Source organism: Spea bombifrons, chromosome 9, assembly GCF_027358695.1.
Source record: "Spea bombifrons isolate aSpeBom1 chromosome 9, aSpeBom1.2.pri, whole genome shotgun sequence".
NCBI classification, from domain to species: domain Eukaryota; kingdom Metazoa; phylum Chordata; class Amphibia; order Anura; family Pelobatidae; genus Spea; species Spea bombifrons.
Genome location: NC_071095.1, coordinates 10,987,039 through 11,006,310, shown reverse-complemented (window position 1 = coordinate 11,006,310; position 19,272 = coordinate 10,987,039). Strand labels below are relative to the sequence as shown.

General features: G+C 47.3%; 1 protein-coding gene across 3 annotated transcripts in view; it reads left to right on the top strand.

The window, feature by feature from the left end:
* The first annotated feature begins 4,269 nt into the window (after positions 1-4,269).
* Positions 4,270-19,272, top strand: part of PPP4R4 (protein phosphatase 4 regulatory subunit 4) — a 39,786-nt gene continuing 24,783 nt past the window's right edge. For all 3 annotated transcript variants that reach the window (XM_053475679.1, XM_053475678.1, XM_053475677.1), the window contains exons 1-2: positions 4,270-4,933; positions 5,617-5,690. In XM_053475679.1, the coding sequence (XP_053331654.1) occupies positions 4,820-4,933; positions 5,617-5,690 (188 nt within the window). In that variant the 5' untranslated portion in view covers positions 4,270-4,819. The remainder of the gene's footprint in view (positions 4,934-5,616; positions 5,691-19,272) is intronic.

Here is a 19,272-nt window from a genome sequence, read left to right as displayed (position 1 = left end):
GATTCCCCCTGAGAAAAAGCAGCCTCCGATGTGAACTTAACCCCCGAATCTACGACAGGCGGAACGCTTTCCTTTCCAAACTTTTACCTTTCTTATTAAGACGTCTGGAAACAGAAATTTTTAAATAATTTTAATACCCCGTTGTACATCTCTGCGGAATATGATGGCGATACATAAAACGATAATATTAAATAAGCCACACAGCTACTCCTGTCCCAAATACCGCTGAGGAGGGAGAATTGCATCTGATAAAATTATACATTGTTTTATCGCATCATTTCAAACATAAGTATGAAGAATACTTTCTCAACCAATGACATCACAGAAAGAACAAATGGACCCCTTCCAACATTGCACTTAATGATGTCACACTTACATCACCACTTAAAACACGCTACATTTTTTGTCTGACAGTCATGCATATTAAAAATAACCAAACATTGAACTGAATTCCCATACTGCGTCCATGATCTTGGCTGAGCATCATGGGAGGTGCTGTTAACAGTAGATAAAGCTACAGACGTTAGCTGTGAATTACAATTCCCATGATGCTCAGCCAGCCAGGTGTTCACCATGAATAGGCATCCTGGGAGTTGTAATTCACAACTAACACCTGTCGCATCATCCGCTGGTAACTACAGTTTACATGCGGCTCAGTCAGACATACTGCTTCCGTTATGCTGGCTGAGCATCATGGGAAGTGCAGTCAACAGTAAAGCTGCAGATGCTAGCTGTGATCTACAATTCCCATGATTCTCAGCCAGCCAGGTTTCCATTATAATGCTAGCTGAGTATCATTGGAAGAGTAGTCAACAGCAGCAGAGAAAAAAAAAAGGCTAATGTCAGTCTCTGTCCCAGGACCCCCACACACTGCCTTTACACACACCTGCTCATAAACACACATATACATACATGCTGCCCTTACACACGCCTGTCCATACACACTGCCTTTACACACATACCTGCCCATAAACACACACATACACTGCCCATAAACACACACATACACTGCCCTTACACACACACCTGCTCATAAACACACATATACATACATGCTGCCCTTACACACGCCTGTCCATACACACTGCCTTTACACACATACCTGCCCATAAACACACACATACACTGCCCATAAACACACACATACACTGCCCTTACACACACACCTGCTCATAAACACACACATATACATACATGCTGCCCTTACACACGCCTGTCCATTCACACTGCCTTTACACACATACCTGCCCATAAACACACACATACACTGCCCATAAACACACACATACACTGCCCTTACACACACACCTGCTCATAAACACACACATACACTGCCCATAAACACACACATACACTGCCCTTACACACACACCTGCTCATAAACACACACATATACATACATGCTGCCCTTACACACGCCTGTCCATTCACACTGCCTTTACACACATACCTGCCCATAAACACACACATACACTGCCCATAAACACACACATACACTGCCCTTACACACACACCTGCTCATAAACACACACATATACATACATGCTGCCCTTACACACGCCTGTCCATTCACACTGCCTTTACACACATACCTGCCCATAAACACACACATACACTGCCCATAAACACACACATACACTGCCCTTACACACACACCTGCTCATAAACACACATATACACATACACTGTCCTTACACACACACATATACATGTGCACTGCCCTTACACACACCCGCTCATAAACACACATATATACATACACTGCTCTTACACACACTACCTTTATATACACACACACACATATACACATACACTGCCTTTAGACATACATACACATACACTGCCCTCACACACACCTGCCTTTACACACACATATACACATACATCACCTTTATACACACATATACACTGCCCTCACACACACACATTTACACATACACTGCCCTGCTGATCGGGCGGCTGTGCACCCCGAGGTGAGCACCGCTCTCGTCTCACCCTTCCTCTGCTCCTGCAAAGCGGGACAGAGGTAGGGATAGAGGAGATAGAGGGACAGAGTCCCAAAATCGGGACTGTCCCGCCCAAATAGGGACAGTCGGGGGGCATAGCTGGGATCTCTCCAGGGTACACCTGCCGATTCCCGGTTATTACAGTGAACTGCCACCGAACGGCGCCAGATAGCCAAATGTACAAATGTTTATTCCGAGCTGTTTTTTTGGTGAGAGATAAAAATAACAAACGCACCGAACTTCTGCGCTGTATATAGTGACGTTCGGAGAAAACAACCAGGAAACGCATCATAATCTGTCACTTTACATGTATCTTGGCATCATTGGCTACCGTGGGATCAGGAAGTGGCTTAGAACCCCACTCAAACCATGCGAACTTCTCGGCAGATCGGCCCCCGTCTAGTCGCCCGTTTGTCCCGCTGTAAAGACTCAAACCTTAATCAGTCGTTGGTCTCGTCTTAGATTCAGGAGCCATACGCCTATCCCCTCACTGTATTAGCTGCTACCACTTCTGCTGGGAGGCTGCCCCACTTATCAACCACCCTCTCAATAAAGAAAACTTTTTCCGTTCCATCTCAGCCTCTGACCCTCTAGTGTTAGATTCCGGTCTCTTGTTTTAACTTTTCTCCTCCTCTAAACTTCCCTCCTGTCCTTTGTTAAATCCTTTCATGTATTGCATCCCATTGTACAGCGCCGTGGAATATGATGGCGCTATATAAAACAATACATAATGATAATATAGTTAAATGTTTCTATCCTGCCCCCCCTTCTTTCCTCTAAACCGTACACATTATATATATTTATATATAGCATTTGTTTAAAGTGAGAGATATTATTTTATTTGTATCGTTTAATTAAAACATAAATATTATTATTTTAAAAAGTGTAATAAGGACATATAACCAAAACCCAGGCACTTCCTAAAGGAGCCGACCCGAGACGCCCGAAACATTAACCCCTTAATAACCTGATGATTCTATGTGTGACCCAAATGGCTCATACCGGTCGTCATGGAAACCTTGCATTGACAGAATTTAAAGATACATTTAATTGTGTCACCTGCATTCAAGCAGGGATATCAACCATAACATACTGGGAGCAAAAGCACCAACTGGGGGTCTTATATATGATCCCAGCGGGGGGATAATAGGAAGGAGTCAGACTGTGTGACCCCGAGAATCTGCTCCTTCCCCCTGAGAGTTCTCGGGTATATAAAACTGGCTGAGAGATTTGGGCAGATCCGCTTTCACTTCTCCCTTAATACCCCCGCCGGTGCCCTTAACGGGAGCCGGTTTCCCCGACACTTGGCAGCCGGAGGATTAGAGAGATAAGGAGCGTCTCGCTGTAATCTGCAGACAAGGGGGCCACGAAGATTAAGATCCTTTAATAACCCGGCAACAGAGAGCAGGAGGATTAGGATCACAGATCACAACTGCACAAAGCGCTCGGCCCCCCGGGCTGACTGACGGCCGAAAAACACCCCGTTTTCCTGGTTTCCTTTAACGTTTACACAAATCTAAAAATCAAAAGCCAGATTTCATGGAAAAATATTTGGGGGTACATAAATGGAACAGGCTCCCAGCAGAAGTGGTAGAGGGTAATACAGCGAGGGTATTAAACATGCATGGGATAGACATACAGCTCCTGAATCTAAGACGAGACCAACGACTGATTAAGGTTTGAGTCTTTTACAGCAGGAGAAACGGGCGAGTAGACGGGGGCCGGAAGGGGCCGACCTGCCCTACGTTGTTATGATTCTTAAGCTGCCTTTAGGTTAGTAAAGTGGGTGGGACTGTACCTTTAACTGATGCTTATACAGGACAATATCTCTCAGGGGCCACTCTATGTACAGACAGGGCCACCAAGCGCGCTGCTTCATTCTGTCAGTTAGTAGAAACATCTGCTGCGGAACCTCTTGGTGGTTTCAGTCCCAGACAGGGTCACCTGTTTATAAGCAGGAACTCCAAATAAAAAAAAAAGAGACCCCACTTAGCATCTCACCATAAGAATCAGACCTCCCTCATAAACTGTCCCTGGGGGTAAACACGCGCCATAATAAACTGCCCCCTGTGGGTCTCCGCGGGATCAGGTGACCCGCCCCCTCACGAGCTGCATATACCCACGGCCGGGGCAGTGAGGGCGCGTGCCCGGTGCTGACGTCAGGAGAGTCACTTAGCGCTGCGGGGAGTGAAGCTGCGATGCGTTACCATGGAAACCTTAGCCAGCAGCGGTAGGGGGCTCCGCCTCCCTGTCACCGCGCACCGGAGATTTACTAGCCCGACAGGGAACGGAGGCTGACAGAGCCACACCGAGCCCGGAGACAGCCAGCTCAGAGGCCACGGAGACACCCCGAAGCCGGGGGACACAGAGACACCCCGAACCTAGGGCCACAGGTACCGAGCAAGAGACACTCCGAACACAGAGCCCGGAGACACCCCGAACCCAGGGGCCACAGAGACAGCCCGGAGACAACCTGCCCGGCCACAGAGACATCCCCAGACGTTCCGGGCCGCAGAGCAGGTCACTGGCCGACCGCTCACCGCCTGCCACACACTGCAGTTCCGGCTCTCTGCCTCCCGTGAGGGGCAACACCGACACCTGCCCCTGAGCTGTCCTGATTGGCTACCTGGACCTCCCTGACTGGATACCCTTCCCGCGCACCCCTCTGGCTACCTGCCTGCCTGGCCCCTGGTGGTTATTGGTGGGGTTTGGCTTCTGATCTGCCCCGGTGGCTCCTCCCGTCCTCCCCCTGCCATGTGAGCGCCCCCTCCCGGCTCTCTCCTCCCCCTCCAGCCAGGCTCTCCTTCTCCTCCATGCATCCCACCGGCTTCTTCAGGATGGACTTCAGCCAGGGCAGCCTGTTCGGGTACATAGAGGACCTCCATGAGCTGGCCATCATCGAGAGGCCGGTCCGCAGGAGCCTCAAGGTACTTGGTGGGGTGTGGTAGGGGGGCACATGACGTCATAACCCTGCCAGCCAAGCTTTCCTAGACCAGTGAATGGGGTCCCCCCTCTCATTGATTCGAATTTGCGGACCCGGCATGATGTAGGGGGCACAGGAGAGGCTCCATGTGACGCAACATCTCTGACGTCATTTAGCAAATGACATTTCTTGGATGCTTTAATGAACCTCAGGCCACCACGACTTTCATGCACTGACCTCGGGGGAAAGGGCAGGGGGGCTAGGGGCATTATGGAAGAAAACTGGGGGTAGAAGACGTCCAAAATGTATATATATGAACAGAATATATGAAAAAAATCATATTGCATATATTATGCAATTTGGCATAAAAACCCCAAAATAACTTTACTGAGAATGAGGGAATAATAATTAAATGAATTAATTTAGTAACACAAACGCTGTGTATTTATTATAATAAAGAGCCGTAGATTATATAACAGTATCGGCGATAAAATGATCGTCCTTTACATATAGAACACGCGCGCTTAGTTGGCGTTCCCTTTATATCCTTCCTATCGCATCGTATCCGTGCGGAATCATCATATAGACTTGTAGCACGCTGCAAAGTGATGACAGATACACGTAGAATGATGTCATACTGACTTGTTGCACGTCATACCGACAGTATTTTTTTATCGCATGTTGCAGACACCAGAAGAGATCGAAAGGTTGACGGTCGATGAAGAACTCAATGACATCGAGAGGGCTGTATATCTGCTCAGGTACCGTTATCCTCTTTGCCTCTTGTTAATGAAGGTTTAACCCCTTGGATCCTGTGCTCGTAGACGTATCAAATGCTAAAGATATCAATATGTAAAAAAGGATTTTTGGGGGCAAATGACCAGATTTTGAGACATATACATGCATTAAGAGCTTTAAAGGCAATGTTTTATAAGAGTTATATAAGAGTTATAACTCTTATGACTCTCAGACAGCACTGGTTTTATTTCTAGCAACAGAGCTACAATTCTGTGACATCATTTAGAGAACAAAAACAAGTGCCTGAGAGTCATGGGAGTTATATTTAACCCCCCAAAAAATCATTGCTTGTTTGGTAGTGTTGCCGTTTGTTCTTTCTGTGATGTCATTGGTTGAGAAAGTATTCTTCATACTTATGTCTGAAATGATGCGTTAAAGCAATGTATAATTTTATCAGATGCAATTCTCCCTCCTCAGCGGTATTTGGGACAGGAGTAGTTGTGTGGCTTATTTATTATTATCGTTTTATGTATCGCCATCATATTCCGCAGAGATGTACAACGGGGTATTTAAATAACCCCTCCAGGAGGCAAATTTCTGTTTCCATGCGTCTTAATAAGAAAGCTAAAAGTTTGGAAAGGAAAGAGTTCCGTCTGTCCCAGATTCGGGGGTTAAGTTCCTCTTTCTCGGGGAATCTGCTGACGTTTCACGCCTCGGGATGGTTCAATCGCCATTTTCCCAGGCGCTGCCTCTCCTCGTTTTTGTGCCAGGGTTTGCCACGTCTCGGCTCGTGCTTTAGGCTATCTGGGATGTGGTAGAGCGTTGGCCAAGCCAAGGAGGTCATACGTTTATTTTAGCGGAACTGCTTTGTTTATTGATACTTTGTTTCAATAATATATTCTTTGTTTGTAAAGAAGACAGGAGATTCTAGTTTATTGAAAGTATCTTTTGTTTGCGTTTATTAATACTTTATGCATGGTGCTGGGAGAACGTGGACTCTGCCTCCAAAGTGTTAGTGGGCTTAACAGTGCGGCTACAGGGAGCATGATCATCCAAAGGGGCAATAGGTTATTATTATTATTATTAATTGTTTTATATAGCGCCCCGTGTGCCACTCATCAGGGGGGTGTCGCAACGGCCACCTAACACGGGCCTGCAGCTCACAGCTGTGGCCCCGCGCACTGTATGAGGAAACTCTTTGAGCTCAGTGAGCTGCAGACCTGTGTTAGGCGGCCGTCAGGCGGGATAGATGTCCGCGCTGCCCCAGGGATGATCAGCTGGCGCCCCGGACCAGTGAAATCTGCAAGAGAGGTAAGGGGGTGTGTGAGAGTGAATGAGTAAGTGTTTAGGGGCAGAAATTTGACAGGCAGGTTTCTTCAGGGGCAGCGGTAGCACGTGGAGGCTGTTATAGGGACAGGGGTGGCACAGACAGGCTGTATAAGGGGCAGCTGTGGCATGAGGAGGCTGTATAAGGGGCAGCGGTGGCAAGGGGAGGCTGTGATAGGGACAGCGGTGGCAAGGGGAGGCTGTTATAGGGACAGCGGTGGCACAGACAGGCTGTATAAGGGGCAGCGGTGGCACGGGGAGGCTGTTATAGGGACAGGGGTGGCACAGACAGGCTGTATAAGGGGCAGCTGTGGCATGAGGAGGCTGTATAAGGGGCAGCGGTGGCAAGGGGAGGCTGTGATAGGGACAGCGGTGGCAAGGGGAGGCTGTTATAGGGACAGCGGTGGCACAGACAGGCTGTATAAGGGGCAGCGGTGGCACGGGGAGGCTGTTTTAGGGGCAGCGGTGGCATGGGGAGGCTGTTTTAGGGGCAGCTGTGGCACGGGGAGGCTGTCTTAGGGGCAGTGGTGGCATGGGGAGGCTGTTTTAGGGGCAGAGGCCTATCACGTCAAAGTCTGGCTCACCATATAGTGATAGGAGTTATGCTGCGCCACTGTCAACGTCTGGCTCAGTATATTGTAACAACTGTTCAGTAAATGTTATTTATTTAATTTTCAGATTTCTAGTTTTTTCCAGTTTACAAATTAGTGAAATAAATATTCTTGCCAACATCATTTATTTTGTGTGTGTGTGTGTGGGGGGGTGCCACATACAAGACCCGCCCCGGGTGCCAAATACTCTAGGTACGCTCCTGCGCCAGGCAGAGGGGGTTTAATCATCTCTAGCTCTTATCTTCCATTTCTCCCATTGTCCTAGAAACGTGTACAGGAGTCCTGTTAACCGTTTTTGGGCTGAGTAGCGATTTTATTGAAAATCACTGTTAATTTGTGATTGAAGCGTTAAGCACTCGAATCCTCTGTTGCATGGAAACCACATTTTACATTTTTAGACATTATATAAAGACTCCGAACAAAATGTCACTTGAACGCCTTTGGTTTAGAGCGCGGCTAAAAGTCTTAAGAATGAACGATATTCTCAGCCGTTGAGACCATTTAAATGACGTGTTTTCAACTGAATGAAAAAAAAAACCACTTTTACACCCACATCAGCCTCTTTTCTTTTGAACTGTAGCCGCTACGTACTTTCTCATGTGATTTCTATGGAATGTCTCTGGGTGTAGGCACTGAGTCGTTTAATTCTTGAATTCGACACTCAAGTTGAATAAATTCTAATAATAAGGATGCACCAAGCCAGGTACGAGCTCAGCACAAACACACACCTCAGCCGCTCAACAAGTGTTTGGATGAAGTGAGTGAGTCCGCTTTCCCACATTGCCTCAGCCGATCTGTAATCCAGACAGGGAAGATGGTAGGATTGATAGAAGCCCATAGGGCAATATGAGGGAGACCCAGTGTCTCCTGGGTCTCCCAGTTGCCCCATATGCACACTAATCCCCGGTTACAGGGTGATAAAAAACCCCAAACCCACAAACTCTTTAGTCTTGAGAAGTTTAAACAGCTGAGTGGGTAGAAAAACCATGGGCCTGGCATGTCCTCCTGCGGGAACCCACCGGGGGAGACTTGTTTAGGGTCCTGACGATGATCTAGTCAACACACTCAATCTTCATATTGTTTGTCAAGTCCCCGGCGAAACTTTCTGAGAACTCCAGCTGATCCGACGCAGTCTGGGACTTCTTTCCGGCAACAGAACGCAGGCCCTCCGCATGTTCATACAATATGTTCCATTAGAGACGATCCTTCTCTGCCAGTGAGACTCTTTTCTCTAATTGCTGAATATTACACAGATATAAGAGTCTCAACGACTTGCATTCCCGTTAGAAAAAGATTGTTTGACCAAAAATGTCATTTTTGGAGTTGGATGTGGAGCCAACATTTCAACTGAGTTTATGAAACGACTGCAATCTTTGTATGTTTCATGTGTGTGTGGAGGAGGCGTGATGGAAGAGTTCTGCCCCCCAGAATGGAATCCTAGGATCCCCCAAACGTGAAAGGATTCTTCATGCTGCTCATACGATCACCGGTGGGATTCCATCGCCATCACAATGTGATTATTTCCCCGGTTTTAATGACATTCCTCACCTGTCTCAAGAGATTTTGCCCCTAAACACAATAGAATCCCCCCGTCGTAATGATATTTCCATCTATCTCAGTGGGATTGTGCCCACCAACTCTGCCTCCTAAATGAATGAAATATGGCCACCAACGGGGGGGATTCAGCCTCTCTGTTCAATAGGATACTGCCCACAACAGGGCCGTAGAAAGGGCGAGACGAGAGAAGCACTCATCCCCGGTGCAGCTGTGAGGGGGCAGTGTATGTGTATATGTGTGTTTATGGGCAGGTGTGTGTAAAGGCAGTGTAAATAAAATATCCTCTGTAAAAAAAAAAAATAGCTGGGGGGCACAATTTTCCATTCTTGCCTCGAGTGAAAAAGGAGCTACGGCTCTGGCCCACAAACACATGGGTTTCTGCCCCCTCATCTTGCTTCTAGCAACAGCTGGCTTAGCGTTATGAGAGTTGCGGGTCAGCATACGACAAGCGGCAGGTAGCCTTTCATTGAGGTCACTGTGTGAAGAGTGGGCTTTGGAGGGTATGCCCTGCGCTGCGCATGGGCTTCCTGAGATGATTTTACACTGAAGTTGCAGCGGGTTAATTGCTGGGCTCGGTTGCTGTGGTGTGGCCAGTGCTGTGGATGTGTGACGTTCCTTTACCTCCCCAGTGCTGCGACAGAGTCATTCTTTAGGTCACACATGACAACTATTGTCTCAGCACATAATGCCCCACGACCAGCAGCGGCAATTGCATTCAGTTAATTGTTTGCTGATTGCTTTGCCTTCGAGTTCTCGAATCCAAACCCGTCGGCTCCGGGAGCGTCTGGTGTTTAGTCGTCTTTCATTGTGAATAACGGATTCGGTGTTGTAAGTAAGCGGCAAAGCGAACTCCCAATTTGCTGGCCTTCTCAGGTTATTATTAGTATGATTTATTTATAGCGCCATCATATACTGCAGCGCTGTACAATGGACATACCCCAGGCCACGTATGTTTTCGCCGCCTAAAAGGAACGCGTCTGTTCCCAAGGAAACATTCTTTGTGTTTGTACACAGTAACCCTCGCTGCGAGCGCTATTGATGCACGGAAAATAAGTGGCAAGAGAAGCTAAATTGGAAGGAGTCGCTGTCTGCATGACCTGGGATCTGGTTTAATATCCAAGCCCCCCCCCCATTGGATCATTGTTCTTGGTGCTCACACATTTATAAAGAACCTGCTGGCAGATCGGCCCCATCCGGCCCCCGTCTAGTCGCCCGTTTCTCCTGCTGTAAAGACTCAAACCTTAATCAGTCGTTGGTCTCGTCTTAGATTCAGGAGCCGTATGTCTATCCCGCGCATGTTTAATACCCTCACTGTATTACCCTCTACCACCTCTGCTGGGAGGCAGTCCAACCTGTATTCCACGCTCTCTCTTGCATCAACGGTTGTTTTGGAAGCTGGGATCAGGAGCTGAACCCAGCATTACCAAACTTTTTGCAGCTTGGGAAACTCTTGAATGTTTTTGGCAAAAGCCTTGGCGATGCGTAAGGATATCGGGCTCAGCGACGGAGTCGCCCGGATGTATTTTAGTGAAAGACCTGAACTCATTATTGTAAGCGCACGCCAGCGGCGATAGTTCAGCAACAGCACCAATATTAGGCGTTTAAAGCCAGCGAGCCGGTGGGCATTGATTGCTAAACCCATAGAGAGACTTCGATGCCTTTACAGAAGGGGCACCTATATATAAATGGTGCGTCGCTGCTCACAGTCACCGGGTAGCGATCGGTGCAACGGTGGATTGCAGGCTTATGGGGAACATCAGCTAGAGTATTTAAAATTAACATTAAATAAAGCAATTTAAGCTTAAAAACTGCTTATTTCCTAATCACGTCATTTTAGATCAACATGTTAAATCTCATAAAACGCTTCTTTTTTCTTCAGTTTTCTTCCTCTTCTCCTCAAATTAGTTAAACATTTAAATTTACCGAGTTCGGGTGGCCAGGAATAACAAAGAACGTTTGCCAAGTTGGGCTGATGCAGATATTTTTGTTTAAATTGTTTATCCCTCTAAATACAAAATATCAGCTCTTCGCTCCAACGTACAAAACTTTGTTTAAACGTAACTGACCTCCGAACCCCCGCAGAGAAACCGGATCTTTCTCTTTCTTTCTAAGCTCTACCGGCCCGTTTGCTTCTCTCAAATTTACAAAACGCGATTTATGGTCGGAATTCTAGAACGGAAGCGAGAAGGCGCTGAGACAATCGATTTGTCTTCTGATGTAAACCTCCCCGTATCACCGCCTGGAGGCTCCGCGGTTGTCTCCCCAGGACCCTTGATATTTTGGACGAGTTACGACCCCCTGAAGCCATTTGTGGCCTTTAAATGCCTACTTTCAGCCTCTTTACTCTAACTCCAAATCTGCGTGTACTCGCCAACACCTTCTACTCTAAGAACCATGTGAATGCCCATAGAATCTGCATCACCGGAAAAAGTAACTGATTCCCTGGATTTCCCATTTTTCCCATGAATGACCAAACTGACCACAGAGGAATTGCCCTAACCCCTAACTTATCATTTATTTAAGAGCTGTTATAACAGCTTTTTTAACAACTAACTTAGCAACTAACTTAACAACTAACGTAACATCTAACTTAACATCTATCTTAATAGCTATTCCAATAGCTTTCTTAAGTTTCTAAGAACAGTCTCTGTCTGTAACAGTCTGATTGCAGTCTCTTATCGAGCTGATTGTTCTGTAGCAGCCATGAGAATCTTCTGCAAAGCTTTTTTGGTCCGCCGCCCGTTAGATGTCATGGTTATGAACATCTGTTTCAGTTTTTCAATGGTGTTTTGTGGCGCGGCCGTCTTTGCAGGACGTGCGGGCTCTGTCTCAGGCGCACGGTTCTCACGATGCATTGGAATGGCACGCTGCGCCGGCCGCGTCCGCGGTTTCCGTTGCGCATTCTGCGTGCCAGGTGTTCTCTGCGCAGGCATTGTCCATGTCGCCCGTTGCGCAGGCCGCGTCCGCGGCTTACGCTTCCCGGGCATCGCCCATGTCGCCCGTTGCGCAGGCCGCGTCCGCGGCTTACGCTTCCCGGGCATTGTCCATGCCGCCTGTTGCGCAGGCCGCGTCCGCGGCTTACGCTTCCCGGGCATTGTCCATGCCGCCTGTTGCGCAGGCTGTGTCTCCAGCGTGTCTCCAGTTGGTCTCCAGCGTGTGGGTCGCACAGTTGGTCTCCAGCGTGTGGGTCGCACGGTTGCTGTCCGGCGTGTGGGTCGCACGGTTGCTGTCTGGCGTGTGGGTCCCACGGTTGGTATCTGAGGTGCAGGTCGCGTGGTTCTTGCTGGCCGTGTTGGTTTTGGCCGCAGTGGAGCTTTGCTTCCACTCAAGCTTGGGGTCCCAGTGGCTTCGTTCAGCGCAGGAGATGGGGTTCCCATTGTCTTCAGGATCCACTCGCGGTAGTATTGAGTGTTGGAATACACTCCTGGCTTTTTGGATTTCCCGCATCCCTCGCCCCAGCTTGTCACTCCGATGACGTTATACGTGGAGCTGTCCGGGTCCATGCACATGAATGGTCCTCCGCTGTCTCCCTACAGGAGTAAAGTATAGAGGAAGGTTAATGACACTTTTCCTTGGTTTGTAACAAACTGCAGCCTCAGCTGCGCTTCCCCTGTAAAAGCTCTGCGGTTTATTCACTAAAGAGCGAGCTGGCCGGGAAGTTTCTAAAAGCGGAGCCACAGCCACCCGATGTCTGGATATAATGACCGTTCTGTGACACGGTGGCCTGAATCCCAGAATAATCCCCAGAACATGACATGATGGCCCAGATTGTCTCTTTTTATCTATTTTTTGCTATTACGTCCTCTAGCCCAAAAAATCCACAAATATTTGTATCCAATCGGTGTAAGCGCGCTCCGATATCCCGGGGTATGGTCATACCCCCCCCCCCCCGGATCTCTTTGTCGGAGCCATGTGACTGGGTTAACCCATCTTCATTCAGAGACATATGGTCTTCCTCGTCTTGGTGGCACAGTTTTTACTATTGTCCTAGCGGCGCATGTTCCCGGGGAGAAGATTTGGAACAAAATACCATCTCCAACAGACAGATTTGGTTTTATAAACCCCCTCAGACATAGAGATTTGTTTTCTTACCTGGCAGCTATCGATACCACCCTCCTCGTAGCCGGCACAGAGATTGTAGTCGTGGACTTCTCCGTTATACCACGCGGAGCCGTTGCACCTCTCCAGAGGAATCTGGTTGACTTTGGCCTCTTGGAGGATATCTGCCGTTTGGATGGCTGTTGAGACATCAAAGATTAAACTCATGAATATCACCGGCTGCCGGACGCACAGACGCCAGCGATGGATAGGAGAAGAGTGACTTAAATAAACTATTCATGGAGTCCGTGTAAGAGTGGTGTGTGTGCGGCTGAGTGTGGCGTGCGTGACTGGGAGCAGTTAGTGGGGTGAGTTTTGGTGAGTTCAGTGTCTTTGGGTTTACATCTGTTTGGCTAGACGGGCGACGACCCCCTTCCGGAAAAACTATTCCCCGTTTATAACCCCAAGAGGAGAAATCTCCCCTGTAATGGACACTCACTTTTATCTTTGGTGACGCCCCAGCCGCTGATGTAGCAATGATCCATGGCGTGAATGTCCTTGGTGGCGCTCGGCAGGCAGGCCGGCTGCACGAAGTCGGTGAATCTCACGGTCTGGTTCAGCTTGATCAGCGCCACGTCGTTCCGCTCAGTCCGAGGATTGTAATGCTCGTGCTGAACGTACGAGTCAATAGATCTGATCTGGACGTCACTTCGCGATGGATCCGACAGTTGGAATCCTCCAAGTATGATTTGCCATTTGGAAACGAGCCTGGATGATGACAGACAGACAGACAGACGTTAGCGGGAATCCATACATTATCATTCTTATCATAAACACATTGAGCTCTATTAATCAAGAGGAATTCCGGGGCAAAGATGTGAAATCGATTCACAAACAGGAGATGTAACATTAACCAGGCAGAAGTTTACAATGTAACGCGTGATGGCTTTGTCAGGTTATAATAGTGAGGGTAAAGCGAATGGTAACATTTCTACCCCTCACAATCCCATTATGCACAGCCACCATTCTTACCCCCCTCCCCCATCCTTACCTCTTCATGGTCTTGAAGCAGTGAGCCGCTGTTAGGACCCACTGCTCATCGATTAAAGTCCCTCCGCAGGAGTGGCGATGTCCGCCTCCGGAAGGCACTTGGATGCTGACCAGCCATGGCCAAGCACCAGGCTGCGCATCAACTCCTCCAACAATCCGCGAGCTGCCATATTCTGACATGAGCGGGCGTCTGCCGCAGCCTGAAAGAGAGTGACAAAAAGGGGCAAAAATCAACCAACCGCGTCGGACGGGATACTGTTATGTAAGACAACGACAATGTGTTTAATATATATATAAAGACAGGAGAAAAAGGGTTAAAACCGGTATGGGGCTCGGGGGAGTTACAGGGCACCTGTCTGCACTACACACTATAGAAGGATGGTTTAGTGGCAGCGATGTTGCAGGGCGGTGATGGATGGGAGTGATGGGTGTACTTACTGTTTGAGTCAGATGGATGCAGGGCGGTGAGGATCAGAATCATTAGAAGTTGGATGCGATTTATCTGCTTTGAAGCCATCGTTGCTCCTTCACTTCTACACTGAACTACTGCCGGAATGTCAGGGCCCTTTACAGCCTCCGTGACATCATCACCTATTGTGATGTCACCTGTGTATTGTGACATCACAAAGGCAGCAGGTGGAAGGAGCAGGAGGCTGTATACTACTGGAATACTAATACTAATAATATAGATAATAATTTATATAAAAGGTATTCGTTGTTATATTAAAGAATATACAGCCTGTGCCGGCCTATATCTGCTGTATTAACCCTTGAAGGGTGAAGGCTGTATTATTATTCTTTTTTTTACCCTTTAGGGTTGAAGGGTTTTGATCCGCTTGCAATGGATTTTTCAGCCGGATCTTCCCCGTCTCCCATTTATTTTACCCACAAAGCTTATATATTAGGTTTTTCAGGACATGCAGGGCTTCTGAAACCGTCCTTATAACGATCATTAAGTAACAACCAATAAAATGAGAATCCTAAAATAAACACTCTTACATCATACATGGAGGGATTAGTGAGGTCATCCAGTGACTCGGATGTTAATGATAATGTTATCTATTTGGGTGAAATAAACGCAGATTCCCAATTAAATTCAAGACAGGATGCTGTCATTCAAATAAAAAAATGGTTAAAACCGGTATGGGGCTTGGGGGGGGGTTACAGGGCGATACTCCCATCAGGCACCTGTCTGCACTACACACAATAGAAGGATGGTTTAGTGGCAGCGATGTTGCAGGGCGGTGATGGATGGGAGTGATGGGTGTACTTACTGTTTGAGTCAGATGGATGCAGGGCGGTGAGGATCAGAATCATTAGAAGTTGGATGGGATTTATCTGCTTTGAAGCCATCGTTGCTCCTTCACTTCTACACTGAACTACTGCCGGAATGTCAGGGCCCTTTACAGCCTCCGTGACATCATCACCTATTGTGATGTCACCTGTGTATTGTGACATCACAAAGGCAGCAGGTGGAAGGAGCAGGAGGCTGTATAGTACTCGAATACCCACAAAACTCAATTATTTATAGATAATTTTTGTAGGTATTCCAGTAGGATACAGTTTCCGACTTTCATGCCTTTATCCCATTTATTTACCCCGCAGAAATGATGTCTTACGTTTTTTAAGGCATGCAGGGCTTTTGGAACCATCCATGTAGTCGTGTACTCCAGTTCTTATCAATGCCGCCTCCAGAAGGACTGAGATAGCCCTGCATACTGCATGATTAAATCCATGAACCCTGTATTCTAATTTAACGATACATTATAAGAGGCCAACTCGGCCTTTCGTGATGAGAAGTATAGCCGTGTTGTTTGATTATTACATAGCGTGAAGTCAGAGAATCGGAATGTTTCATCTCATCAAAGCTCTGATTTATATATTCATTTATTCTTCTGGCCGTAAACAACCCCGACCGGCTTCAGTAATGAATCGGATTTTAGAGGCTTGCCTTCAACAATCAATCAATGTGGTCTCCATTGATAAAAAAAGACAACAACAATCCTTTGTAAATAAATGGCCGGGTAGGACGAGGAGCGGCCGAACTATTAAAGTGTATTTCCCAAAACGTCATTTCATCCGGTGAACCCCAGTCCTAGAGGACCTCGGACGCCACAGCTTTATAGAAGAACACGTAACAAATCTCGGGCGCTTCGTGACCTCCCTCTCTGTTTGGTAGACTGTTGGAGATGGGGGGGGGGCTGTGGTGGCAAGCGAGAGGTGGCAGAAGGGGAGAGGGTGAATGTAGCATGGGGGTATCTGGGGCAAACGTGGACATTCTTTTTGCCCTGTAAAATCCAACACGTAATGGGACTCGTTCTCGTTCTAGCAGGTTTTTCGAGGCTGTTGTACTTTATTTTTACCGTGTCTCGGCCTGCGGCTCGGATGGTAGTGGAGGCTCAAAGAAATAATTTAAGTCTGTGTGATATGAAAAGACATTAGAGAGACGTTCACGTGCTAAGGGTGTTATTACAGTAAAGTGGAGAGCGGCGCGGGTCAGATGGAGGTGAAGGCGTCTGGAATACAAAGATGAACCAATTAGACTGACTGGAGAGACGTTAATCGCTGTGCTGCCAGCAGAACACGTGGACAACATACAGCGTCGGCTTTAGTACGCGGCCCGCACCAAAACCTTACTACTGGGAGCACCGCGAGTCGTGGGAACAGAGGCCAAGCTGGCGTTGGGTTCAGGTGTTTCCGGTACGCGTCCCAGACACCGGTAACAAATTGCAAGCCTGGTGTGGGGGCCAACGTTAGAACTTCAAGGACCTCAATCAATTAATCATATTTCCTCAACATGTCCCAAATGTTGGTGATACGACCAGCCTCTCCCACCTCTCCATAGGATCTATAGGATTCTATACTGCACCCCCCATCTTCACCGCTTACAATGTAAAAGGGGGGCATGTAATTCCCCTTCCTTCTTCCATCCCAACCCCCACTTTTCCCATTACACCTAGCGACTTCAGATACTTCCTTGACGAATGAAACAAACGCACTGGGGGCCGCTGACCGTCGAAGGGTCTCTGTCCACTGGCGCCTTCGTTTTCTTTGACTACAGAACGACTCCTGCTTGAACGTAAATCAGTTTACGGCACATTGATTCGCTCCCTGCTTGCATTTCACAAGCAGTCATGGATAAACCTGCTTATAATATCCATTGCATTACCAGGTCTCTGATATCCAATGTATCTTTAATAATTACGCCCTGAGCTCGATATCCATTACTTTTATAACAGCGCAAAGTGCCTTCCTTCTCCTGAAACCACGATACCCATCGCCCGTGCTTTACCTGCATTGCACAACCCCGGGAGCTGAACGGATCGATTCATGGGATAAGTTGCCATTTGATGCCGGGATTATTGTATGCGTGCCGGTTTGCGCCTTTGGGCATATCTTTTTTTATTTTTCCGGTTCCCTGGACGATGTAAATTCGTCCCGGTTGCCCATTTTAGGGTTATTTTTGCTCGACATTCTCTTGGAGATTAGAAGTAAAAGAAATTCTATCTTGAGTAACGCCAGGTATTCATTGCAGCAAGATTATTCATTTATCATTCTATTTTATTTATGTAGCGCCAACAATTTCCGCAGCGCTTCGTACAGTCCATACATTCAAGGGGTCCGACAGAACCGATACATTAGGGATACAGAACCGATACATTAGGGAAAGAGGGTCTTTTGTAGAACAAAAAGCCTAATTTAAATAGATTGTATCCTTCTTTATTGCAATTATATCAGATCCCGGTCCCATTAAACCACCTGTGGATTTGCATTGTTTCTAAATATTACGTTATATTTTAATTACACGTAAAGACAAGAATAAAAGCTTTTAATGCACGAGGAAGCGGTGGAGGACTAGAACAGAAAAAAAGGAATGGATCCAGGGTAAATGTATGAATCCCGGCATTAAGGAAGTTAAAGCTGTCTTTAGGGCAGCCATACCCTAGATAATCGTGGAGACGAATACATCGGGAGGTACAGGTACCCAAAAATCAAGGTCCACGCTAACCGCGAACCGGTACAATCAAATGAAATCTGGTTTTAAAAGGATGTCATCTCTGCTGTGATTTTAGGTCCAGGGATTGAGCTCTGATACCCGGTGATCACCCACACCCAGATCGGCCCCCGTCCGGCCCCCGTCTAGTCTGCCCGTTTCTCCCGCTGTAAAGACTCAAACCTAAATCAGTCGTTGGTCTCGTCTTAGATTCCTATATAATAAATAATGCATATCATATATCGTTTTTAATGACGGCGCCCCTTTAAATGTTTGGAAGTATGCCGTTGAGTGACAGCTGATAGCGTTTATTCTAGTTCTGGTAACAGATATGCGTGCGTACATAACCATTGTTCATATACCTCTCTGTCTGAAGTCATCACGTTCAGGTGGGGCGCCCGATTTCCGTTTTCATATGAAATATGGCAGCGAGCCTCCAAAGAAAGAAAAAAAAGCGGCCACCCCAGCTTCTCCGTTTTAATTTGCGTGGCTGTTTCGTTCGTTATCGGCGAGGGCGACTAATCTGCTTTTGTTTCGGACGAGAAAACTCCTTTCAGCCGCGTCCCCGATGTGGCTTTGTATTCATAGTAACCTTATTTACCAAGATCAGCTTTAGTTAATTGAAGTTTCGTGTTTCTTTGTGCCCTTCCTGAGCGGGGGCCAAACGAGCAGAAATCCAATTCACACAAATAACCATCTTGTGCCCCTGCCAAAGAAATGTACCCGGAGAACCTGCTTGATCATTCAACCATACCTGTGGATAAAGGATCGCTAAAACACGCTTGTTTGTTAAGCTGTAATGTAGACTATTGTTCCGTCTGCGGCCCGGGCCGAGCTTTGGGAAACGGATTGGAAATAATGATCGGCGCTGCTATTGTTAAAGCGATAGGATCATTTAATGTTTGTTTGTTTTTCCATTTTACCGTTTTTCTTTTTGAACAGCCGTTGTCAAGAATGGCACTTGTGAAGACCAGGACACTTGGGATGTATGGTGGAAGGGTGCGAGCCATTCATTCGGTGTGCTTTACA